The sequence below is a fragment of the Odocoileus virginianus genome, chromosome X (assembly GCF_023699985.2).
Source record: "Odocoileus virginianus isolate 20LAN1187 ecotype Illinois chromosome X, Ovbor_1.2, whole genome shotgun sequence".
NCBI classification, from domain to species: domain Eukaryota; kingdom Metazoa; phylum Chordata; class Mammalia; order Artiodactyla; family Cervidae; genus Odocoileus; species Odocoileus virginianus.
Window position 1 is genome coordinate 13,619,545 of NC_069708.1, and position 27,251 is coordinate 13,646,795.

A 27,251-nucleotide genomic window follows, 5' to 3' on the forward strand; every position below is an offset into this window, starting at 1 on the left:
TACATGAAGAGTATGTTCACCCATTTACACATGAGGCACTCAATGGCTCAAAGTCACTTAGCCTTATAAGTAGCAAAGCCTGCGTTTGTGTCCAGTACAGCCTAAGTCAATTACTTACCTGTCCTTTGCTCTGTCACCTACCTCTGCAATACATGTTTATTCCTTTATGACAACTCTTATGTGAAATGGGTGGGGATAAACACTGATACTGTAAATTAAAATTTATAAATTGAACGTTAAGTGCTTTGGAAATAAATAGAAATACAAGTGATTTGTTCACTAATCGTTCAGCACTTGTCTCAACATAATTTTTACTGTACTTTGAAGTTCGATTAGTTCATTAGTGATACGTTTTGCTTTCCAGGGCAATGTTGATCCCAGAGATGATGTATTTGGATACCCTCAACAATTTGAAGACAAACCAGCATTAAGTAAAACAGAAGACAGAAAAGAGTACAATATTGGTGTTTTGAGACACCTTCAGGTCATCTTTGGTCATTTAGCTGCTTCTCGACTACAATACTATGTCCCCAGAGGATTTTGGAAACAGTTCAGGTAAATTATGGATGACTGGTAATTGGGATATTGCTTAAACCTTTATGACCGTCTCATGACACTAACATTAAACTTCTAAAACCTATATTAGAAAGCACTTTTATGTTTAATATTTAAGCAATAGTAATAGTCAAAGTTTATTTCCATAGTTAGGTTTGTTTTTTCATTGTCCCCAAAGGAGGTAGAAAATGTCTTAGTAAGAGGCAGCATTCTTTAGTCTCATAAGATGTTAATAATTTTTTATTTTGAAAGCTTATAATATTTACATATGTAGGGAGAAGATTACGAACCCTTATGTATTCATCACACAACTTCAATAATTGTCAACTCATTGTTTTCCCATCTGATTCTTTTTAGGTTGTTTTGAAGCAGATGCATAATTTCACCCATAAATATTTCAGTGTGTATCTCTAATGTCTTTTTTAACATGACCATGATACTATTGTCTTTAAAAAATTCCTTAATATCCTTGTCAATGTTTGATTTTATCCAATGACCTCATATTTTTTTTTTTTACTATTAAGTTTTTTGAAATCATGACCCAAATGAAGTCCATGTGCTACAGGTGTTGATATGTCTCTGTAGTCTCTTTTTTCACCCTTGTAGTTATTTGTTGGGGATAAAAAACAAGTAAGTAGTTAACTCCATACATTTTCCCATTTGGATTTTATTGAGATCCCTGTGGTGCTGTGTTTTCCTCAGTTCCCTACATGTCATATAAATAGGTAGAGAGAGAGAGGCTCGATCAGGTTCCACTATTATTTTTTTCTTGTTTTGGAGTGGCTAGACAAGGCCTATCTCATAGGTGATAACAATAAGCTCAGTGAGGAGAAGTACATAATGTCTCTCTGCCTCTTAGGATAACACCCATTGATTATCATTGCGTAAGTGCAACATTTCATCAGGACTACAAAGTGGTCACATCCTAGTTTTATCATTCTTTCATTTAATAGCCAGAGTAGATCTGTAAAGGAAACATCCCCATAGCAACTTTTTGGCTAGTCTTTTGTACAATTTTATAGGAAAGGTGTGATAAATACCGGGGGGGGGGGGGGGGGAGGGGGGGCAGGATTTGTTGTTGTTTTTTAATTTAAAAAAATCTTCAGTTATGTCTTGATCGTATTTCTCTGGCTTCATTTATTTCACCTTTTATCTTTTTTTTATTACCTCTTGTGTCATGCGCTGTTCTAAAATACTGTAGTATTATACAACTACGTATCTGTACTATGTATGAAAACACCATAATCCTTCAGATTAGTGTTTTTGTTTTTAAATAGTACTCCTTTCTTGCCTTTTTTTTTTTTTTTTTGCTGTACCAGACAGCTTGTAGGATCTTAGTTCCCCAACCAGGTATTGAACCCAGACCCTTGGCATTGAAAGTGTGAAGTCCTAACCACTGGACCAGCAGGGAATTCCCTTAAATAATACTCCTTAGAATCCCTTCAGGGTATCTCCCAGACAGCTGAGAGCAGGGGAGCCAAGGGTCACCTGACAGTGCTGCTCTGGTCCACCTTCTCTGCTTCAGTCATAGCAGCTGCCCTTTTCCCTACCAGGATACTACTAAGATTTCTTTTGAAACCACTAGTTTATAATACAGTGACCTCCCTATGACTCACCATATAAATTCCACCAATTTCTCTAACTAGGCCCTCTATTTAATCCACACTTACTGGCTTACACACACACACACCCCTTTCCCAGCTCTGCTTTCGCTCTTTCAGTCCCATCACCTGGCAGAACTCTCACCTTCCTCTCTGACTATTCAAGTTTTCTTTCTTTCCCTAGCTTGTGCCATCTCTGCCATAAGGCTTTTACCATTTCTGTTCTTTCTCTTCCAGATTATTACTCTTACACTTTTTGAACTTTTGTCTTAGAATTTGTTATTCGGTTATAATTATCACTCTTCTTGTAATATATTTGCTTTTTTTTGGCTTCTCAGTTAATTGTTCCCTATGTTAGTGGAGCTCTCAATTTGTCTAGACTAGCACTTTTGGATTATCTACACTTTAGACCTGTGATGTACTCCAGGTACATGTGGGTGAGTTAACCACATTTTGCACCCCTAATTTTTTATGTTGAAAAATTTCACACCAGCAGAAAAGGTAAAGTAGTATAAGAATCACCTTTATGATGCATATTCTTCACTCAGATTTACCAGTTGTTAACATTTTGCCATATTTGCTTATGGGTATACTTGAGTTTTGGGTTTTGTTTGTTTTTTCTAAATTAGTTGATAGTTGCAAATATTAGTCTTGATCCCCTCATATGCCTCAAAATGTATCCTCTAAGAATAAGGACATTTTTCTACATAATATTTAATACAGTTATCACATGCATGAAATTTAGTATTTAGTAATGCCTAATTCATCAATATATATTCCAATTACCCCAAAATAATCTTTGTAATTTTTTTCCCCCAATTTCAGACTGGTATCCTAGAAGGAATCACAGGAATTTGGTTGTTAGCTCTTCAGTCATCTCTAAATTAATCTCCCTAATTTGTCATGACCTCTATGGTACTTTATTGATTTGTATGATTATTTCCCCATGATTAGATTCAGGTTAAACTTTTTTGGCAAGAAGAAATGCCTCTGAATACAGTGCAATGAGAAGCATATAGTAACATCACCTATGTAGTTTTTCTTTGTAGTTTTGTGGTATTTCTTTCCTATTAAAGTACCACTTTTACTGTGAATCTTACTTTCTCTTCCACAGCAATCAATACATAAAGAACATTCCTTTTTTTCTATTTCCTCATGTAATTGAGGAATAAAGTCTCAGTTTATATGTGTTATTTTGGTTGTATTGCTTTTTTCCTGAAAAATATATGGTATTTATTGTTCTGGGAGTGTCGCACATTACATATTTTACTCCATTCATTTCTTAGGCTTTGGGGTGAGCCTGTTAATCTTCGTGAACAACATGATGCTTTAGAATTTTTTAATTCTTTGGTGGATAGTTTAGATGAAGCTTTAAAAGCTTTAGGACATCCAGCTATGCTAAGTCAAGTCCTGGGAGGTTCCTTTGCCGATCAGAAGATTTGCCAAGGCTGCCCACATAGGTGAGTACTAATTGCATACTTTATATGTATGTTGTACTGTTTATTATTAATTATGTAAGCAAGTGAAATATGCTACCGATTACTAAATACCTGAGATGGGATGAATAATATATTGTGCATACCTTACTATTGAGGGGGGTTGTTTGTTTTCTCATTTTATTACAATGAAGTTTAACAGAACAGAAAAGTTACATGACCTTTGTGGATCTGTTTGTTTTTGTCAAATAATACTTGGTTCCTTTAACTCCACCTGAGCTCTTACTATTTTATACTCTTGTATGTCCTTATGTATGATCATGCCTAAGAAAATACATGGCATTTTGCATATACGGGTATTACTAATGAATTTTTCCTTTATCTTAAAATAGTTAATTTTTATATTGTAAATATGTTAAGTTTAGAAGATGACAAGTGTGGGGCACTATTTCCTATACAAATGAAATACTGACTTTTTGAAAATAGCATTGATTCATTGTCATTGTCTTTAAGGTATGTTTCCCACACAAAGCATTTATAGCGAAAAATGACTATAAACAAATTTGTTAGGATTTTTTCTTAAAAGGGAAGTTGATTAAGAACTTATTGAAAATAGTTAAAATAACTTAAAGTTTTTTACTGATAGATACACGTTTATGACTACTTTATGGAAGTTTTACTTTGGAACTTCTCTTGTATGTCATCAATTAATTAATGTTAGTGAAGTCCCTTCTCACCAAAATATCACAGTAAGAGGTAGTATGTTCTACAAGGACACAACTTAGCAACTGAACAACAGCAACAAAAGAGCATTATGTATAGTCATAGGTTGTGTGTGGATATGGTTAGTGGGGGGTGCTTCATTTTTGAACCATTTTAGAATCATTTCATTTTGGAAATGATTGAGGGAGTGGTAATATTATATATAAATGTTAAGCTGTTCATTCTGAATGAGGCCATAAAATTGTTTACACAAACTGGGCAACTTTTGCTTCTTTTGAAAGACCTTGTGCATTATTAGGTGGACCATAAAATTGTCGTTTTAACCTCTTGTTTTTATACTGATTTATAAAAAAATTTTCTGGCTATCTGTTTTGGTCAGTTTGTCTTGGTTTCTTATAGACAGTTTTCAAAATTATTGGGAAATTACTGGTTTTCTTTGCTAAGTGAAAATGTCCAGAGAACATATACTTTTTTTTTCCATTTATTTTTATTAGTTGGAGACTAATTACAGTATTGTAGTGGTTTTTGTCATATATTGACATGAATTAGCCATGGATTTACATGTATTCCCCATCCCGGTCCCCCCTCCCACCTCCCTCTCTACCCGATCCCTCTGGGTCTTCCCAGTGCACCAGGCCCGAGCACTTGTCTCATGCACCCAACCTGGGCTGGTGATCTGTTTCACCATAGATAATATACATGTTTTGATGCTGTTCTCTACTCTTAAGTAAAATTCCTGAAGTTCAAATACCTACTCCACAACTAAACTAGTCCTGTTCCATGCTAGAAGGTTACATAAATGAGAGTCCTGTGACAGTCTGTTTTAGGGTATTTATCTAGAATAACCGTTAACAAACTATGGACCATAGTTCAAGTCCAGCCCCACATCTGTTTTTGTAGTTTTATTGGCACATACCCGCTCCTTTACCAGCTGTCGGACTGCTCTTACTGTAACAACAGACTTGAGTAGTTGCTATAGGGACCTCATGGCCCAAAAAAGCAGGTAATATTTATTCTCTGGCCTTTTACATACAGAAAAACTTTGCTGACTTCTCATTTTCGAATGACCAATTTTTTACCTGAAATCATAAAATCGAACTTCTTTTTCCTCATCTATGGGCTGTTGCCTAGTTATCATAACAGTTTGCTTAATACTTCATATTCCATTCATGTCACTTACAAATGCCTTTTTCACTAACTAAATTGAAAAGCCCTTAATATGAGGGACCATCTTAAGCACTGACTATCCCACAGTGCTTTATACATGGTAGGCACGGCATATATTTGTTCAGTGAATTAATTTAATGGTTGAGAGTGAAATTCTCACATCCCATGTTCTAAATTTATGAATATGTCTCATCACAAATCTGAGAATTCCTTTGGTAGAATATTGCCAAAAGGTGGGATTCTGGCTCCTAGTCAGATTGCTTAGCACATGTTCATTTGTATGTTTAACTTGTGCTTTAGTAATGTTTCCATTATAGAAGAGGAGAAACATTTAGAAATTTAGCTCATTATAATCTAAACAGATGATGGCGGAAGGAGCATTGTAGATTATATAGAGACGGAGCTGTGAAGCCAGACAGATCTAGCTTCAAAACACCATTTCTTCTGGTAATCTTGGCCAAATCACATTCTGAACCCCATTTCCCTCATCTCTGATGTGGAGATGGTGATAGAGAATATTTGTTGTGAAGACAAAGAACCTGTTATGTATATAGTGTGTAAACAATCTAATGTAGTGCCCAGCAGAGGATAAATGGCCCGTAAATGGTAACTGTCATTTATTAGTACATTTTTTGACTTAATGGGTTTTGTGTTCTATTATAAATATTGCAAAAGTAGTTTACATTGAGCCCATAACTAAGTAAGATGTTTAGAAAATTAAGGAATAAATTCTCTTTGATCATTTCTTAAATAATATCTTTAGATACGAGTGTGAAGAATCTTTTACGACTTTGAATGTAGACATTAGAAATCACCAAAATCTTCTTGATTCTTTGGAACAATATGTCAAAGGAGATTTATTAGAAGGTGCAAATGCTTATCATTGTGAAAAATGCAACAAAAAGGTATGGATTGCCCAGTTTTGTTTAAAATAATGATGGTTACATATAATGGGTTTGGAAGAATGATTGTTTTCATTTGTTCTCAAAATTTGCCCTCTTTATTCCCTGCCCTGCTTTGTTAACGGTGGTAGCAGAGAGGTAGTTAAGATAACGGACTTAAAAGGTTTGTCAGATAAAGACTATCCAGAGAAATTAGTGCCAGAAAGGGCTAGGGGAAACAGGTAAAGATAAGAGTGCATCACTTTAGAGGTCACAATAGCTTATTAATACCACAATCTCTTGTCTGACTTACACAGGCACCTTTCATCCATATCTGACCAGACTGGTTGAGCTCCGCAAAGCTACAGAGCTCATAGAGGAAAACATTGCTCCTCTCACATCCAGTTACTAGCCAAGACCGAGAAGTTCGCTGAAACCAAACTGTTTGAATTGCTTTATTTAGCCACATAAGATTTCTTCTACCACCTGTATTTTTTAAACCACTTGGATCAAATTTTTTTTTGACTCACCTGATATTGGTTTTTGTCTATGGGCATTTAATAGTATCTTTCTGGGCTCCCAAGCCCTCTCACCTCTAAGTCACCTGTATTATTTTGACTTTACATACCACTTGGAGAGGTTTTAAAATCTAGAGGTTGAGATGACCTGTAAAGTCATACCCCTGCCACTCACAGCTCTAAGACTTGAGGCAGGTTACTTAAATCTCTCAACTGCTCCTCATTCTCATGCTTAAGGTTCAGTAGCACCTGCTTGCGAGGGTTGTGAGGATTATACCTGTTACTACTGGGGCAGCACTTAGCATATAATTTGATACCTAACTGCCCAATATATATTAGCTGCTATTATTATATTTCTGTAGTTGGCTTACAGGAAACCACACCTTCATTAAAATAACAATAAATATCAAGCAGAGAATAATGGTTAGATAATACTGCCAATATTGAAATCAGGCAGTGAGTAAATCACTCATTTTTTCAGTTTGTAGCAAGTGGCATCAGGGTACTTCTATATTACTTGTTTTAGTTAACATTAAAACTATAAACTGACAGAATTGCTCTGATTATGTTCACTATCACGTTATGTTTACACTTAAAATTTCAAATTAATGTTGAAAATTTAACAATAGAGTTTTAAAGTTTGGTGTTTTTTTTTGTAGTGGATTATAAGAGAACATCTAGTAATTTCCTCTGTTCATTTTAGGTTGATACTGTAAAGCGCTTGCTTATTAAAAAATTGCCTCCTGTTCTTGCTATCCAACTAAAACGATTCGACTATGATTGGGAAAGAGAATGTGCAATCAAGTTTAATGATTATTTTGAATTTCCTCGTGAGCTGGACATGGAACCTTACACAGTTGCAGGGGTTGCAAAGCTGGAAGGAGATAATGTAAACCCAGAGAGTCAGTTGATACAACAGAATGAGCAGTCTGACAGTGAGACAGCAGGAAGCACGAAATACAGACTTGTGGGGGTGCTTGTACACAGCGGTCAAGCAAGCGGAGGACATTACTATTCTTATATCATTCAAAGGAATGGAGGAGATGGTGAGAGAAACCGTTGGTATAAATTTGATGATGGAGATGTAACTGAATGTAAAATGGATGACGATGAAGAAATGAAAAACCAGTGTTTTGGTGGAGAGTACATGGGAGAAGTATTCGATCACATGATGAAGCGCATGTCATACAGGCGCCAGAAAAGGTGGTGGAATGCTTATATACTTTTTTATGAACGATTGGACACAATTGACCAGGGCGATGAGTTGATAAGATATATATCAGAGCTTGCTATCACCACAAGACCCCATCAGATTATTATGCCATCAGCCATTGAGAGAAGTGTACGGAAACAGAACGTGCAATTCATGCATAACCGAATGCAGTACAGTTTGGAATATTTTCAGTTTATGAAAAAACTGCTTACATGTAATGGTGTTTACTTAAATCCTCCTCCAGGTAAGTATCAAGAATTTATCTTCTTAGTAACAAAGCATTCCTCCTCTTGCAGGATTTCTTAGCAAGCGTCAATATGTTTGTTTTCTTTCTGATTGTTTTCAAGTCCTGTTTCAAATGACTGTTACCTTTGAGCATTATATATTGTCTGGGTATTTAGAGACAGAGGAGCTTTTGTTTGTTATAACAATTTGTTTTTATTTACTCAAGCACTAATTGAAGTGTGCTTTAATGAACAGAATTATTTCATAAGTAGCCTCAGAGGGGTTTTAACATAGTTGGGGCTTGGAAAATTGTAGGTAATGCAGATTTGTATAAAAATGGGGCTTGGGCATACAAATTTGACTATTTTTTTAATCTGCACTTTTTTTATAGGGCAAGATCACCTGTTGCCTGAAGCAGAAGAAATCACAATGATTAGTATTCAGCTTGCCGCTAGGTTCCTCTTTACCACAGGATTTCATACCAAGAAAATAGTCCGTGGCTCCGCCAGTGATTGGTACATTGTTTTGGATTTTCATTCCTATTATTACTGGCATTTAGTTTAGTTCTTTAATATACTGCTTTATTTTTTCCAAGCTCTAATAATCTTGTTTCAGATTTGGAATGCAGAATTTAAAAAATCTTGGTAGCAATAGTGAAAGAAATCATATTTAAGTAATTCCTGAGATTAAATGTGGCCCTTTATTACTCAAGAGCCACCTTCTGTTATAGTGTATATCATATCTTTGACTTCTGTGTACAAAACATTACAGGATGATACTTAAAGATTATCTAATCACAAAATTATCACGTTTTAGCTTCCCTAGATTACATTCAGCCGTAGATTAAAAAGGGAAAAACTTAAAGTGAATTTGTTTCTAATTGTGGAAGTTTAGAGACCATTTATATCATACCTTGATTTAACAGTATTTACTTAACTATTCTAGTAGTAAGATGTTAATGGGGGTTATCGTTTTTGTCATTGAACCTCGTATTTTGTTTGTTTTGTCTTAGGTATGATGCATTATGTATTCTGCTTCGTCACAGCAAGAACGTACGTTTTTGGTTTGCTCATAATGTCCTTTTTAATGTTTCAAATCGCTTCTCTGAATACCTTCTGGAGTGCCCTAGTGCAGAAGTGAGAGGTGCATTTGCAAAACTGATCGTTTTTATTGCACATTTTTCCTTGCAAGATGGGCCATGTCCTTCACCTTTTGCCTCTCCAGGACCTTCTAGTCAGGTAATTGCCCACTTTACTTCTAATGATTAAATGCTTACACATGAATTCTGTTTCCTGGAAGCTGAAGCCACACACATGTGCGTCTGTTTGAGACGTTTACCTAACAAATGTGCATGAGCATGTAATAACCATGTGATCTGATGCCTCAGTGTCTATGAGTTCCATTAAAAAGTACTTCCCAGCAATGAATAGTGACTATTGCATCTTTAAAACTTAATGGAATTTTCTGTTAATTTGGTTACATTCAGTGGCTTAGTTATACACTTACTGTTATATGTTATAGATTAATTTTAATTCATCCCCTTTCCTAAAAAAGCAACCCTTTTTAATCGTTCTTGTGTGATCAGCCCTTCCAGAAATTTCTGCCTATATTTAACATGTATATGTACATCTTCCTTTTTTATGTGAAGGAAATTATATCATACCTGCATCTTGTTGCTAGGAAACAACCAATGTTTTCATCTTTTACAGGCTTATGACAACTTAAGCCTGAGTGATCACTTACTAAGAGCAGTATTAAATTTGCTGAGAAGAGAAGTTTCAGAGCATGGGCGTCATTTACAGCAGTATTTCAACCTGTTTGTAATGTATGCCAATTTAGGTAAGAATTTAAGTTTTCTTAATTTTGTTTTAATGTGTTAAGTAATGAAATCATTTAAGTCAAGTAATGAAATATAACCTGGTCTAAAATAGAAAGTGTTTCATAAAACCTAATATGAATTTTATCTGAAACTTTTTGCTACACTTTTAACCTTGTACTTTTATTTATGCATGTGTCTTATCTCTGCTCAGACACAGGTCAGAATCTGTATCTTAGTCATATGTTTATCTCCCTAAAGCAGTGGTGCTAGACCTGGTTTTTTGAAAATACTGATTCCTAGGCCCCATCCCAAACCAACTGAATAAGAATTCTCAGAACTAACACGAGGAATCCACATTTTCAAAAGGCACCAGATGATTGTGTAATATTCATCAAGTTTGGGTAAAGGATTTAGTCTATACTTAAGTTTTGGTTTGAAGTAAATGAAATTAAAAGTTGGGGATAATATAAATATTCACTTAAATTACCTGTTATTTATGTTAAATTCTAAACCCAAACATTACTGTCATTCCAGGGTTTGTGTGTGTCACTTACTAATCACCATTGATCCATGACCCTTTTAACACAGCAACATTCTACTTTGTATTTGTCTTCTTTTCCCTTACCTCCCCATACTAGAAATACTTGCATATTTGCAGTTGAAAAGAATATTTATTATACAAACAAACATAGGGGGAATCTGTACTTTACACTTAGATGTGCTAAATCATAGGTATTTATAAAAATTCTACTCTGTTCAACTCCCTTTTTTAGGTACTCCCTATCTAAAAAAGCATTCATCATTTGTCCATAATGTAATCTAAAGTTTCGCTGCTGAAACCAAATACAGGTCTATAAAGTTTAATGCAGAATCCTTAGGACCAATAGGCTTTGGGGTTCAGAACTGTTCGGGTTTAAGAAAGGTAAAATAGTGCATATACCATGAATTGTGTAACATCCCTGGAGCAGTGTCCAGAACAGCACTTTGTAATCATACACATGAATATTCACATTGAGAGGGGCTGGATGGAAGACTGTAATAGCTTTTGTCAGTTTAGGCCAGATTTTCAAACCAACTTTATGAGTGAACTTGTTTATATTGATGAAAAGAGCTGTTTGAATCTAGGGATTTCAAATAAGGGATTGTGGACTTGTATTTATTATACTTCTTGGAACATGGCAATAAATAAGACTGTTACTTTCTAATGGGGTATAGAAGCAAATTAAAGGGTACTTGCCATAAAATATGTTTGTGACAATAATGGGGAAAATACAGAGTGCTGTGGAAGTACATCAGTAGGGGTACCTGACCAGATTTGGGGGGGGGGGTGTGGAACTTAATGGAGAAATTGATTGTAGGAATTGGTTGAATTTTTCCATCCAAAGTGAACAGTAGGTGCAGAGACTTGGAAGTAAATTCAGCATGGCTCATTGGAGGAAGTGAAAGGTTATTCAGTCTGACTAGAATTGATGTAATATGGGGATGGCAGGAGCGGTGAGCAGATTTCTCTAATTGTGCTATTCTGTCAAGCCTTGAGAGATTCTGGACTTTATCCTGAGGGCATTGATGATCCATTATAGAATTTTGAATAGACGTCTGGCTTCTAGAAAGATCATCCTGGCTGCAGTGTGAAATGGATTACAGGGAGAGTAAGGCTAGAGGATTTTTTAATCCTAGACCACCTGTCGACAGAAATGTGGCTTATACTGAGAAATTGACAGGGAGGGGGATACAAGTAGACAAATTCTGGTGCTTTTCATTAGATGCAAGGCCAGTAGGATTTGGTGATTGTATGTTCAGGGAAGGGTAACGTGGAAGAGATGTTAAGAATGATGCCCAGAATTCCAGCTTGATAAGCTGAGCAGGTAGTAGTGCCATGTACTGAGCAGGGGAGACACAGGAAGAACATGGACAGGGAATTTGAGTCTTTGTGACACCCAAATAAAGGTGTCCAATAGAACAGGATCTCTTTGGAAATATTTTTGAATCAGCTGAATGAAAATAGCTGGAACTTGAAGCCATTAGAATGGGTTTGATCATCCAGGGAAGGCATACAGTGTGAGGAGATAGCCTGACATGGGAACTTGGAGGGCCATCACTTTTTAAGAGACAGAAGGAGGACTCACGAATACGACCAAGAAGAGGTAGAAAGAAAATAAGAGAGGAACCCAAGAAAGGGTGAAATGGTTACAATTTGAGAACTATTCCTTAACTTTAAACCAGAAAGAGGGGCAGAAGCCAGATAAGCATGGATTGAAGAGCGGGAAAACGAGAAAGTAGAGGGAACGAGGTTAGGCGTCTTTCAAGAAGCTTGGCTTAGAAGAAAGAAGAAAGGCAATTTATAAAAGAATTCTGATTTCTCCATTTTCAGCGTTCACCTAATGTTAAGGATTGCCATCTAGGCTGGTCCCTGAGACTCCCCTGGCCATAGAAAGTGTCCAGAGGATTGAAGTGTCCTTTTAATACTTAACTCCAATTAGATTTTTGGTTCTTTTAATTTTTTAATAATTATTTTTGTATTAAGTATGATTTAATAATACTCTGAATGCCAAGTAAAAGTAATCTTCTGATCATAAAGGTTGTAGAAAAAATAACTACTTTATTATGAAGCCCTTCCGTCCCAGTTCTTTCATATAATTCTTCCCCTCTCTTCCTGCTTCTCCCTTCTGTACTGTAGGTGTAGCAGAGAAGACACAGCTTCTGAAATTGAGTGTACCTGCTACCTTTATGCTTGTGTCTTTAGACGAAGGTCCAGGTCCTCCAATCAAGTATCAGTATGCTGAATTAGGCAAATTATACTCGGTAGTGTCACAGCTAATCCGCTGTTGCAATGTCTCGTCAAGAATGCAGTCTTCAATCAATGGTAAAGTCAAATACTCCATTCTTTACATTGGTTTTAAAGTACTGCTGGCCATAAATAGTACCTCATTAAAAGTGATTCTGAAGAAGCTTCAGTATAAAACAAGTATCTGTGAAAGTCCATGCTTTGGAATATCTTATAATATTTTGAGTCCTGCACATTTTTCACATGCTTAAAAGAGAATCTTTCTATCTGCTTGCTACTGAGGTTGGTGTCTTGTTATGAAGTAGTTTAAGAACTAACTTTTAAAAAAGAAAACGCCAGTATTGGTGTTTAACTTTTATGTTTTACCATCTTGTTATATCTGATCATTATAATGCTTCATATTAATTTCTTTGTACTTAGGAAACAGTCTATATTATTATTTTCTTTTAAAACAATGATGAAGCTATTTTCTGTAGTGAAAGCTGGATATTCTTGTGGAGAAGCCGATTAGTTTTTCATTGATGACAAATCTGTATTCTAGGTAACCCTCCTCTTCCCAATCCTTTTGGTGATCCTAATTTATCACAACCTATAATGCCAATTCAGCAGAACGTGGCAGACATTTTATTTGTGAGGACAAGTTATGTGAAGAAAATCATTGAGGACTGCAGCAACTCAGAGGAAACCGTCAAATTGCTTCGTTTTTGCTGCTGGGAGAATCCTCAGTTCTCATCTACTGTCCTCAGTGAACTTCTCTGGCAGGTTAAAGGAAAATATACATTCATATGTCTCTATAACTTGTTATTTTATTTTTATTACATTTTTAAGTATAATTGACTTTACAGTTATACTAGTTTTAGGTGTGCCACATAGTGATTTGATGTTTTTATACATTACACATTACAAAGTGATCACCACTATTGCTGCTTTAAATAAGGTCTTCACCATGTTTTACCTGTTTTTAGGTGGCATATTCCTATACTTACGAACTCCGGCCCTACTTGGATCTGCTTCTGCAGATCTTGCTGATTGAGGACTCCTGGCAGACTCACAGGTAGCTACCCTTTTTTTGTTTCTTGCCCAATTCTTAGAGTAAGTGAAATTAACAGCACATTTATTCTTTTTAACCTCTTGGAAGTCTAATAAATGTTTTATTGTAAAACTTAAGGATGAATAAAAAGGTTCCCCCTTCCCTCTCAACTTCTTTTTTTTTTTTTTTTCCTCTCATTGCCCAAGTTGCATACTTAATATACTAACCACCTTCTTTCAATTGGTGTTATGTTTTTTATTTGGAGGAATTTTTTGGTGAATGTTTCCATTTGATCAGTGATGCTCTAGAGTTATTTTAGGATTGGATTACGTTAGTTTTAGAATTACGTGAGAGTCCCTTCGGTAAATAAGTATAGGCGGTTCCCAATATTCGTAGTAGTTAATTTAGATCTGAAAGTCAGTATGAACACTGAGCAAGTACTAGGGCATTGCTCCCGGGAGATACATAGAGTTAGGTTCATGCAAGCCTCTGGGCACATTTTTTTTCAACCAATCAATACATAACCTTTTTAAAATTGTGTTCTCTTTAAAGAAATCTTATTTAATATATATTGAAGAATTTGTTGGGAAACCATTAAGAATTTATATAGTAGACTGCTTCCTCTCTGTCACTATAACTAAAACAGAAACCTGAAAACAAATTCTGTAACAACAAAAAATAAAAAGTCTTGAGTCTTAGTGTGGATTGCAAATGCCAGATATCATGAAATAATATTTTCAAATTATTCACCAAAATTAACAATCATAGTTTTCAAACAGTTAATATTACAAAAATTGGATTAAACCAGAAATCCGTTTCCATTAAAAACAAAATTTAATAGTTCCAAAACTATAGCTGTTTATTTTGAACACTACCAGTACCCTTCTGAATATGATCAGAGGATTTAAAACTTATGAGTCAGTTGAAATGGAATCTTAAGTTTTCACTATTTTCTTTTGAAAATATTGTTAATATGTATAGCTTTAAACCAGTTAGCCATATCTCAGCCCTAATTAGAATAAGTAATAACACTAAAAGCACATGTGCTGGTTTAAAACATGAGAGTTTGTTTTTTGTAGTAAGATTGTTGTTATGATTCCCTGGCATCAAGCTTGAAAATAATTTTCTCATAGTGGGCTATTAGTCATTCAGTAAACTGTGTATTTATGGAGCATCTCCCATGGGCTTGGCACTGTTAGGCATTGAAGAACAAGGGAGGCAAAAGATAATATTGATAAAAATGGCATTTGTGAAGCAGTTGATTCATTATCACTTTAAAAAATTGAAGGTAAAAACAGAAAATACACTGCAGTGTTTCAGATTAAATAGCAGGAAGCCTGTACATGGTTGATTGTGTGGCCTGAGATGGTTTAACTTTGCAGAATTACAGAGTTACTTCCAAACAAAATGAATTTTATGAATGCATGTAATACAGAAAAAACAAAACTTGCCTTTTGATTTGAAATATTCTATTAAGTAAAATATATAGTGTATAAAAGGTTTTTTAAAATTACTGACTATACAGGTAATGTTTCTTTATTGAGATAAAATTCACTTTTTTTTTTTAATTTACTGTTTTAACCATTTTGAAATATGCAGTTCAGTGACTTGTAGTATATTTAGTGTTGTGCAACCATTACCACTGTCTAATTCCGTTCATTTTCATCACTCTGGAAGGAAAATCCAAACCCAGTTAAGCAGTCACTTCCTCGTCCTCCTATCCCCAAGCCCCTGACACCCACTTGTCTGCTTTCTGTCTAGGTTTGTCTATCCATGGGCAAAATACCCAGGACTTGGCTGTTCCATTCATCTCATATGATCAGAATCATACAATATGTTCTTTTGTATCTGGGTTCCTTCACTTAGCATAGTTTTCAAATGCATCCATGTTAGAGTACATATCTGTAATTCATCCCTCTTCATGACCGAATAATATTCTGTTGTATGGATACACATTACATTTTATCTATTTGTTCATTTGTTAGTGGATATTTGAATTGTTTCCACCTTTTGGCTGTTGTGAAGAATATTGTTGTGAACATTCATGTACACGTTTTGTATTTTCAAAAAACCACCTGTTTTCAATTCTCTTTTTATATAGTTTAGAATTGCAGGCAGGTAATTTTTAAAATATCTTTTGAAAAATTGGAAGTATTCATAACAAGATTTGCTGTTTTAACCATTTTTAAGTGTACAGTGTTGTGTTACCATCACTGCTATCCATCCCCAGAACTTTTTCATCATCCCAAACTGAAACTCTGTGCCCATTATTCTTGCTTTCTCTGACTTTTGCCTATTTTGAATACCTCATGTAAGTGGAATCATACAATATTTGTCATTTTGGATCAGAAATAAGTTGGTTCTAGGCAGCCACATGACCTTCGGTGCAAGCCTTTTAACCTCTTTTTTCTTATGTGTTCAAGTATTAGATCACATGACTACATTAAAGACCTTTATTGAATGGCCCATAGTAGGCACTTAGTAAATGTTAGCTGCTATTTGATTTTAGAAGTTTTAATTTATGTCGTTTCCTTTCAGAATTCACAATGCACTCAAAGGAATCCCAGATGACCGAGATGGGCTGTTTGACACAATCCAGCGCTCTAAGAATCACTATCAAAAAAGAGCATACCAGTGTATAAAATGTATGGTAGCTCTCTTCAGCAATTGTCCTGTTGCTTACCAGATTCTACAGGTGAGGGTTTTTTCTCTGTGTCTGTGTATATAATTTTGTAGAAACCTCCGTCTGTGTGTGTGTGTGTATAATTTTGTAGAAACCTGAGTCTGATTTAAGGATTCTGTTTTAAAAGAAGAGAATTATGAGAATTTGGAGTTGTCGTTTCAAGTTAACTTTGAAAAACATTGCAAAACCTTTTTACATGCATAGCTTTCTTTTCTTTTGAAGGGCAATGGAGATCTTAAAAGGAAGTGGACCTGGGCAGTGGAATGGCTTGGAGATGAACTTGAAAGACGACCATACACTGGCAATCCTCAATACACTTACAACAATTGGTCTCCTCCAGTGCAAAGCAATGAAACATCAAATGGTTATTTCTTGGAGAGATCACATAGTGCTAGGATGACACTTGCAAAAGCTTGTGAACTCTGTCCAGAGGAGGTAAAAAAAGCCACCAGTGTGCAGCAGATAGAAATGGAAGAAAGCAAAGTAATTCTTTACTTTATAGGCCAGTGTTTATATATTAATGATAATGGGGAGGGGGGCTATGTGGAGATTTGTTTGCTTTAATATGTGTTCTATATGTGGTCTTAACTTAATGAGGGAGTCTTCTTTTAAAGTAATTTGGGGGAGATTGCCTGAATCTAGTATTTCTGAGAGAACCCAAATCAGGTTTCTTTCAGTTATCTTCTCTATAATAAAATTTATTAGTGGGTCGGTTTTTTAAAGATTCTGTTTCAAACACCTCAAAAAATTGAATTTGCATACATAATTCTTTATCTTCAAATATTTAAAATCAGGAGCCAGATGACCAAGATGCCCCGGATGAGCATGAGTCACCTCCACCTGAAGATGCCCCGTTATACCCCCACTCACCCGGATCTCAGTATCAGCAGGTATATCAGGCTTAGTTTGGGTTTTTATCCCCTAGAATTTGTACGCATTATTTATAGGATGGCTAAGTTTTTTGCTGCCAATGTAAAGTAATAGGGGGATAATCTAGACCAGCTTTGGGGACATTATCAAAAGAGGAATGGTTGGCATGGGATCACCGTGTGACATGTTTGAGCTGCCCCTGTGGTGTTCCTGGTCAAATATATGCACCCCTCTTGTACTTAGTAGATGAAGTCAGTAAAAACTATGATTAATTGTATCAATATAAAATGATAATATTTAGTATAATGGATTAAGATGACATTTCCTGGTAGGCCAAGTCTGTGAGTAGAGACATGAAACATGGCAGTGAAGGAAGACCCTGGATATGGCAATGAAGGAAGAACTGTTTGCTTACATAGCATAACCAAGACTTCAGTGACAGTAAAAAATTATTGGAAAAAAGTCAGGGATTTGACAGATTTCCCTGAATTTTTTTAGAAGATCAATAACTAAATTTAGATGAAACTTTCTAAATGAGAATGTATCTAAGTCCCGGGTGTGACTAATTTTGATCTTTTGTGGCAGTGATTCTGGAACAAGCATTGGAATCCCCTGGTGGGCTGTGGGGGGGGGGGGGGGGGGTACCTCAAGAGTTTCTGATTTGATAGGTCTAGGAGGTGGGAGCAGAAAAGTCTACTTTTCTAATGAGTTCCCAGTTGATGCTGCTGCTGGTCTAGGAACCATGCTTTCAGAGCCATTATTTAAGCATTCTTGCAGTTCATAGTAGAGGTAGAAGCATGCTGGATAATTAGAAAATGCATATTCAAGGTATTTATTTTCCTAATAGAAACTACAGAAAGTGAAAGCCTAAAATCTTCTTGGCTTGCCTGGTGGGAATGTACAGAAAAATGAGAGTTCAGGGGTTTAAAACATTAAGGACCCAAATCCAGCAGAAGAGTTACTTCCCTCAGCCCTGAGAAAGCTCATGCTTAATCATGCCTGATTAATCCATTATCTTCAATGTTGTTTTGTTTTCATTAACATCATTCTGTGTTGAGGGTTGTTGCTTATGCGGATTTCATATGATCATTTAGTCAGATTTCTCATATAGAAGTTACGTGCTTAGAGTGAGAATGGATGTGTTCTGGCTCTTTTGTGAATTTTTTTTTTTTTTTTAACCACAAGCAATAATGGGCTGTGTTATCCCTTATTTGTCAGACTTGAATGTGAATAATTTTGGACACTTAAAATCACCTTGGCCAAAGAATCACACCTACGCTGCTCTTACTTGAGGCTTTGAGGCTGTCTTTTCTGTTTCAAACCAATGTTTCTCATCATCAGCCTAAGCGTATTTACTCGTTAAGTCCCAGGAATAAAAGGAAATGTTTACATTTCCACAAACTTCAGCCTGTGGTCTTTAAAGATGAAGTTCAATATATTAAAAGTTTTAACATGCAGATCTTGTCTTCCCCTCCCAGAATAACCATGTGCATGGACAGCCGTATACAGGCCCAGCGGCGCATCACATGAACAACCCTCAGAGAACTGGCCAACGAGCACAAGAAAATTATGAAGGCAGTGAAGAAGTGTCCCCACCTCAGACGAAGGATCAGTGAAATGCACATGATTAACTGGTTCCATCAAGACTGTGCACCCAGGCCTTACAGTCCAACCTTTTTCTGTGTCTGGCTAATATTTAAAACTAGAAAAAACTATTCCTAATCAATATGGAGTGGAAAGTTTATTCACTGTCTTATCTGCAGAAATTTGCTGTCAATATATAACTCGCCTGCAGTGGAAAGTGTATAGTGTTTTGTAATAAATGGCCTGATGCTAATGTGTAAATGGCAAAGGTGTATATAGTATATTAATGTCTGACTGTTAATTCTTAAGCGAGACTTTTTTCTTGATGAGACTCACAGATCTACAAAACCTACAAAAGTTAATTTTCTTGTTATACCCATTGCACTCTGCAACCAGTGTTGCCTGCCTGATGGCAGTTGGATCAACTCCTTTACAAAAACATAAAATAAACCAACAGCAACAAACCAGAGCCCATCCATGTCAGCCACACCAATAGTTTCATGTTAATTCTTTGCCACTGGAGTCAGTTTTATTATGAGCAATGTAAGGCTGGTAACCTTTAAATTATTTGGTTGATGTGGAAAATTGGTGATGTAACATTGTTTCTAGATCTTTTTCATTGCCTTTTTATTCTGATGTTAGGTTAATCACTTTGAAGCTATAGTTATGCTGTAACATTTAGCATGGCTTCACACCAGGTTAGTGTAGCCAATGAGGAAAAAATTACCATAATGACAGCAGTTGTCCCAGTGTGACAGCTGTATTGCTCAGAGCTTTTCCTTCTTACACCTAGAATATAAAATAGAAAAACAAGGGGAGAAGTGTGATAAACAGGTGGATTTCAGTTACACATATGTTGCTTACATCTTAATGTTTGACAATTCAATCTCTGGGTGGGATAAAGAAACTTTAAGTGTCAGTAATGGGAATTTTAAAAGATTTAAAACAAATATGCAAAAATTTGCTATGCCAGGATGCTCGGAGCATAATAGAAGACTGTATTTGGTGTGCTTGTTTTGTTTCTTTTGTAGAGCTTACTAGGAGAACCTTCTAAAACTTGCCTTCTACTGGATCCCAGGGAAGCGGAAGTCATCAGAAACCCACAGTACTTGGAATACCACTGCACCAAGATGTTTGCTGAGCTGCTGCTCAGTCACAGTTTTACTTGAAAGCAAGAGTTGTCCTAGCTCCTTTTCCATTATTCCAAAAATTTTCATGTTTGAAGCAGGGTCTAATTAAAAAGAAAACTGGTTAATATAATTGAGGTATCAATATCAGAATAAACATTTAAGATGATAAATTCATCAGCTAATACTGTATTTAAAAGAGAATTGGTAACTTGAATGTGTGTAATTTTTTGGAACCTGTCTAAAAACCAAATACCCCTGCAAACAGATACAGTCCACCCTATTCTATTTAAATATTTTGCTGTTTTGTTTTATAGAAATTATTTTGCTGAATTCACAAATAGAATTTGATTTAAGAAGAACTTTTCGTCCTGTGGTGTGTTTTTGGGTTTTTTGTTGTTGTTACTTTTTTGTCTTTTTTTTTTTTTAAGGACTGCATATGAAGGTTAATTCTGTGCATAGCACACCTAGACATGACCCTGAATTCAGGAGTTCAGTCCCATTGAGTTTTTGTGCACAGGAAGATTTGACCTTTGGCCCTTGACTGAAGGTTTAAGAGAAAAAACAGGATGTTGACACTGTAAAAGTTTCGTAACATAATCAATCTTGTACTTTTTGTATGTTTTTTATATACATGTATATTTAATGAGCACAAGCTTGGTTGTATTTTTTACAATTCAGTTAATAGGCAAATGTTTTGTCAAAAAGGCTATAGTTGGAATTGAACAAAGCAGAAACAAAATTGAGAATTTGTTATTTTGTGATTAAAGGGGGCAGGTATTTAAGATAAAGCTTTGGATATCTTATTTGCAGTACTCTGTAGTCAATCTGTGCTTCTAGGTTTTCTGTGACTTTAGGAAAATTTGACACCAGATAGAGCCTGTTTTTACCTTAAGTATATTACATATGAGTTTAAGTGTGAGCCAAAGTCATACACACTATCTGCAATTGCAATTGGTAACTTTAATTTAGAAGTTCCTCAATTCTAAGTTTATTTAACAATGAGCAAAAATAGGTTAAATTTATTTGAACAAGTTGCTATCATAAATTAGGCCATCTAACCATCTGAGGTGATTTGTGTGTGTCCTGGTCCTTAACAAAAGTATGTAATATACTTAATTTAAAAACAAATGACTTCCTAGACGTGAAAACTTGACATTTTAAAAGGCTGTGAATTTTTCTCCTTGGAGGGAGATCCCACCTTGGCTGCTTTGAGGGCTTGTGAATCCTTTCCCCCTCCACTTGAGGAAGAGTGGTCTGTGCTGTGATCAGGATCTAGGGAAAGTGAGTGAAGAGTTACTTTTGTGCAAATTATTTTCTCTATTTAACTCTTAAGCAAGCATTAATGTATAACTGAAAATTTTAAGATGCATGTTATTGTAAGAGCAACATAGCGGTGATTTTGAGGTCTTTTTCTGAAAACAAATGGCACATTTTAAACTTCAAGTCTTCAAAGTGCCTACAGATTATTTAATTCTCCCTCAACTGATTTCTTGAGCCATATATATATTTCCTACTTTAAATGTTTGTTGCAGAATCACTAGTCTTCCTTTCAGAGAAGTACCCCCAAAAATTCTAAATGGCATGGTTACTTTATAGGAGACAGTAGAATCTGTTAACATAAAGACTGAAGATACTTGCATTGTTAATCTGTGTGAACAAGGGCTTTGCCCTATTGAATCTAAGTATTTCAGTGCACAACTTGGCAAAAACCATACTGCTGCTGTTTCTAAGCCCTCTATCAACCAAATTTTCACGTTCAGCATTGTCGAGGCAGAAATAAGACCATCCTCATATTTGGGGTTTTTGTCTTCATTGATTTTTCTCTCAATGATAATTTCCCAGCCTTGTCTTTCAGCTGTTATGTGTACAAATTTAGAATTATGAAAATGTTTTATATTTTTTTCATGATTAACTTTTATTAGTGAATGATAACAATTTAAGTATTTAACCCTAGTAGTGGGTTAAAAAGATGAGGAATCTTTTTTATTTGAATTACATTTATAAATGAAAACAAGTCTGTGAATACTCAGATGACTACTCCAAAATAGTTCCATTTTTTCTTATTTTTCCAGCTGGAACTCTTACTTTGCTGAATCTTGTGGTTAATTTTGGTGGATATATCCTGCCTTATTTAGAATTATAACTGGATTTAAAAAATTGCCTTTTCGTAAGTGCCCAATTTTGGTTTCTAGTTTGAAGGTATTACATACTGCCGAGAAAGTAAACACTGCTCCTCTTACCCCCCAGTTTTTGTGTTACTGATTAAAAAAAAACATTCAGTACTGGTTTCCTAGTGGGGCTCAACTAAAATTGATCCTGCGCTTATGTGAGTGTTTAGTGTTTGAAACTAAGGTTTTGGGTGTGGTAAATCACTACAGAAGTGCTAAATGTATTAACTTGCCGATTGTATTTATGATTATTTTTAGATTATTTTACATCCACAGAAATGTAGAACTTTTCCTCCGAATTTATAGGTCTAAGAAAAAGGGGGAAAGGTGCACCATGTTCTCAACTTGCAAATGAGTGAAAAAATTTTTTTGCATTTTGAAATCCAGATTCCTAAAAGGAAATCTCACCACCCAGATCACATACTTCTCAGCCTTTTACAAGCCAACAGACTGAAGATTGTCCACAGTTCCTAAGATTTAGCACATATACAAAAATAAAACTTTATAAATTAAATTACGGTTTCCCCTTTTATTTATTAAAATAATATTTTCTAAATGGAAGGTAAATTAGAGGTGTAATTGATTGGCAGGGAACTTTAAAAGGAAAATGTTTATAAGAGGGATGCAGCCCTTAATTTGTATCTTCACATCTAAACCTTTCAAATGAGATGTGGTCTAACTATTGACAACCCTTAATTATAAAACCAAGATTGGTCAAGCACTTGGTTTCAAAGTTCACTTAAATCAGCAATAAAGCAGGTCACATATTTGAGGGGTGTTAATAGAAGTGGAGGGACTGATGCTGAAGCTGAAACTCCAGTACTTTGGCCACCTCATGCGAAGAAAAGACCCTGATGCTGGGAGGGATTGGGGGCAGGAGGAGATGGGGACAACAGGATGAGATGGTTGGATGGCATCACCGACTCAATGGACATGGGTTTGCGTAAACTCCAGGAGTTGGTGATGGACAGGGAGGCCTGGCATGCTGCGATTCATGAGGTTGCAAAGAGTTGGACATGACTGAGCAACTGAACTGAATAGAAGTGGAAATTCACTTAATTGTTTAACAGATTCCATCTGCTCTGCATCTGAAAAGTAATTCTTTGTTGCCATGTTCCAAAGAAATATGACTTCCATAGAAACCTGTTGGTACTTAAGTTGGGTTACTGCAAGCATTACTGCTAAAGAAAGAGACATAGCCCTAATTTTCATCAAACTTTGTTTTTTAAAAAGAATGAGAAGATTAATAAATCCAGTATTCTGCAGTTTGGAAAACTAGTTGGATTAAGCCATTTGACTTTTAAGTGTTTTTAGGCACATGAACACATCTAACAATGAAAATGTATATGGCCACCAATATTTTGAACTGCTTCATTGTAATCTGATGATTTACAGGTAGATGGAAAAATGTATATTTCTACCTTGAAGTTTACACTTGATCTTGGCCAAAAGGCCGAGAAGCGATTCTACCTTTAAAGTTAAGGTGATAGCAAAGGCTTTATTAATAATTCATTTGCTTTAGGACCTAAATTCTCAAGGGGAATGTTCTTAAGCTATTCTAAAAACTTTCCTCCACAAAACAAATTACAGACCCACATAAAAATCAGTTTAAAGACATTCCACTGAAATGTATGCAGCTCAAGAGTAAAATGGGAATGCTTTTAGTTGTCATCTGAAAACAGATGGTCATCTCATTTTGCCCCATCAGCATTTATCTAAAAATAGAAGTTTTTCATTGTGGTGGGCTTTTTTCACATAAATGACAGTTCAAACACCAGCTGCCCCAGCCTCACCTTCCCTTCACCACCACCTGCCCCAGAGGGAGCCCAGTGGGGACCACCCTACAAAATTGAAGTCAACTCTTCCTTTTTCAATTGTATAGATGTAAAACTATTCAAAACAGATGCTTTGGACACTGGAATGTTTTTCTGCAAGCAAATCATCACATGAGGATTCCATGTGTATTCTTTGAGTTGCCATCTAGTTCCCCACCCATTAAAACACGGTGCATCTTTGGAATCCGGAAGTAGATAACTTGGGGTCTTAAATCTGGTGCTCTTAAGTGGGACTGAGAAGGAAGTGTTAACATTGTGAAGGCTGGCAATGTCCTACTATGTGTGCCCCAAGGCTGTCAGCAAGAAATAGTGTCTTTGGGTCACCAAGGAGATATAGATTAACCCTTCGTAATCCTTTTCCCAAAGGTCTCTCTGTTTAGCATGTGTCCCTAAAGGGTTCTTGATGTAAATTAGTGTGTTCTGTTGGGTGAATAGAGAAACAGCTTTTTCAGGCTGTGTGTTTAAAGTCAAAAATCTAGAAGGTTATTACTACTGAAAATATTAATCAGTAGTACTAATCGTTAGTTCTTCCAGTCATCTACTTTCAGAATGTCTTAAGCATTTAGTATAAATCCTTCTTAGCACAATGGGCCTAATGTGGATTCCTACAAGGCTGTGTTAACCATATCTTCCTTAGGAAGTCTGACTAGGTCATGAATGTATTACACTAGAGAGATTTAAAAGCTAAAGTTACTGAGTCATTTAAATACCAAGCTCTTGGGTTGTAGTTAACCTCTATTGCCCCAAGGTTGAGATTTTTAATTAAAAGCCAAAAACCAAAAATTGAGATTTGCGGGCTTCCCTGGTGGCTCACTGGTAAAAGAATCCACCTGCAAATGTAGGAGACATGGGTTTGATCCCTGGTCCAGGAAGATTCCACATGCCTGGAGACAAAAAAAAGTCCATGCACCACAACTACCGAACCTGTGCTCTAGAGCCCGTACTCAACAAGAGAAACCACCACGATGAGAGACCCACACACCACAACAAGAGAGTAGCCCCCACTCGCTGCAACTAGAACAAAGCCTGCGGAGCAACAGAGACCCAGCACAGCCAAATCAATTAAAAAAAAAAAAACCTTAAGATTTGCAGTAAAATATGAACAGATTTGCCTTTCTAATTTACTGAAGCTTGGATTAGTTAACTGTAACTAGTAATGTAAGTGGTAGATAAATCGGATGTCGGGTTTTTGTTTAGCACTTATCCACTCAGCATCAGACACTTGAAGTAGGCTTCTTACACTGAGATTTGCAGATACTCCATTCTTACAGGGAAAAGCTTCCAATATACTGTTTTGGAAGGAGTGCAGGCCAGAGTAGAATGTAGTGAGTGTTGAAAAAAACCTTACACTTTGATAAACGAGAAATGGCTATAGGATGTCCCTCTCATTGTGTTTTTGTCTTTAGAAAAGCATGGTGCCAAGTAACCAAAAGTAGCACTTAACAATTTTCAGATGCTTTTCTGCAGTGATAATTTATCAATATGCAATTCACGTTTACGTTTGTAATCGCTATTCCTCTGTGACAAAGTGTGACAGGCAATAGTCATTACAAAACCAGTTTGAAGCTGAAAAGAAGACTGATAGTTTACATCATAGAAAAGCTGGTTTAATTCTAGAAGGTTTAAACACTTTAAACACATTTAAACACTTTCTTTAAAGTCAAGAATGAGCTGAAAATGTAATGCTAGAACCAAAGGAAGACGTACATGTCATACCTGAATCTCCTAAATACTCAAGTTCAGTGTTAGGTTGGAATGAAGTGAAAGTCGCTCAGTTGTGTCCGAGTCTTTGCGACCCCATGGACTATACCAGGCCAGAATACTGGAGTGGGTAGCCATTTCCTTCTCCAGGGGATCTTCCCAACCCAGGGACTGAACCCAGGTCGCCCGCATTGCAGCCAGATTCTTTACCAACTGAGCCACCGGGGAAGAACAAGGTTGGTTTGAAAGCAGGTGTTAAAATTTGGCCTTCTAAATTTGGCTAGTGACTAAGGGGGGAAAAAGTAAGGTTTTTTGGTGTATTCTGAATTTGTTTATGGGTGTATTAAATCTGAAACATAGTGTTACACCTTGAGCCTAGGTTAAAAGAGGAAATACAGCTGCCTAAAATAATATCTCGTATTTTAAATTACGCTTTACATCAACTGCAGTAGTCCTTTGCCATGCGTTAAGTGTGAGCTCTCATTGAGGAAGAGCGTTAAGAATTTGACGTGAGGTTACAACTTTGAAAACTGAAATATGCATTTTACTTTTTTTTCTTAGTTCTGATTTGAAAATAAGTACATTTGAATGGCAGGTCACCCCAGTATTTATGCCTGGGAAATTCTATGGGCAGCGGAGCCTGGCGGGCTACCATCCATGGGGTTGCAAATAGTCGGATACAACTAAGCATGCACACACATTCTGAAAAGCTATACTCACACATTTCTGGTAGCTCAGATGAGGGGTTTCTTGTAGCCAATTCTTGGGATGAGAAGATGCTAACATGCCTTCAACAAACATAGACCCCTAGGGAAAAGAAAATGACACCTCATATTTCCAAGGGGCAGTAGGATGTATCCTGCCCCAGTACCACTCCCAGCCATTTCCTCTGCCCTAAAGTGTGGATGCCACAGACTCCAGTAATGACTTCAATCCCACACCAAACAGAAGAGGTGGTCTATGCGCTGTGTTCTTGCCCACTCAAATAGCAATGCCTAGAACAAGGCAGCCTGACTTCGTGTGGTCCTCAAGTTGGATCTCAACTATAAACATTCTCCTCTGTGAAAAAATAAGACGCTCTTTTAAAAAGCTTGTTTGTTCGTATTAAACCCAACCATGAAGATTTTGATTTAAAGACTCACCTCCTTATAACCCTTTCGGAAATGGTCTGAATTTAAAGTGCACCTGGGTAGCCGCAGGGCAGGGACTTTTCTCCTGTGCATTTTAGTCTGGTCGTTAAAAGGAGTTTTCATCAGAAGTTAATTTTGCTGTAACGGTCACGCTGAAGAAGTACTTAGTACTGCAAATAGGTTATGGGCCCTGAAGA

General features: G+C 36.2%; 1 protein-coding gene and 1 long non-coding RNA gene across 6 annotated transcripts in view; one reads left to right on the forward strand and one right to left on the reverse strand.

Annotated features, from left to right (window-relative positions):
- USP9X (ubiquitin specific peptidase 9 X-linked) overlaps positions 1-20,579 on the forward strand; it is a 122,879-nt gene extending 102,300 nt beyond the window's left edge. For 3 of the 5 annotated variants that reach the window (XM_020875430.2, XM_020875429.2, XM_020875431.2), the window contains exons 32-45: positions 365-555; positions 3,443-3,616; positions 6,246-6,387; positions 7,585-8,338; positions 8,711-8,834; positions 9,332-9,557; positions 10,029-10,158; positions 12,816-13,001; positions 13,465-13,685; positions 13,889-13,977; positions 16,492-16,648; positions 16,859-17,119; positions 17,431-17,526; positions 18,985-20,579. In XM_020875430.2, coding sequence (XP_020731089.2) covers positions 365-555; positions 3,443-3,616; positions 6,246-6,387; positions 7,585-8,338; positions 8,711-8,834; positions 9,332-9,557; positions 10,029-10,158; positions 12,816-13,001; positions 13,465-13,685; positions 13,889-13,977; positions 16,492-16,648; positions 16,859-17,119; positions 17,431-17,526; positions 18,985-19,122 — 2,889 coding nt within the window. In that variant the 3' untranslated portion in view covers positions 19,123-20,579. The remainder of the gene's footprint in view (positions 1-364; positions 556-3,442; positions 3,617-6,245; positions 6,388-7,584; positions 8,339-8,710; positions 8,835-9,331; positions 9,558-10,028; positions 10,159-12,815; positions 13,002-13,464; positions 13,686-13,888; positions 13,978-16,491; positions 16,649-16,858; positions 17,120-17,430; positions 17,527-18,984) is intronic. The other 2 variants (XM_020875432.2, XM_020875433.2) reach the window with 1 other exon arrangement.
- Positions 20,580-20,818: 239 nt separating this feature from the next.
- On the reverse strand, positions 20,819-27,251 carry LOC110126001 (uncharacterized). Its single transcript, XR_002310268.2, has 3 exons — positions 27,067-27,251; positions 26,645-26,731; positions 20,819-21,492 (listed from the first exon to the last, which is right to left on the reverse strand). It is a non-coding gene; the product is annotated as an uncharacterized lncRNA (long non-coding RNA).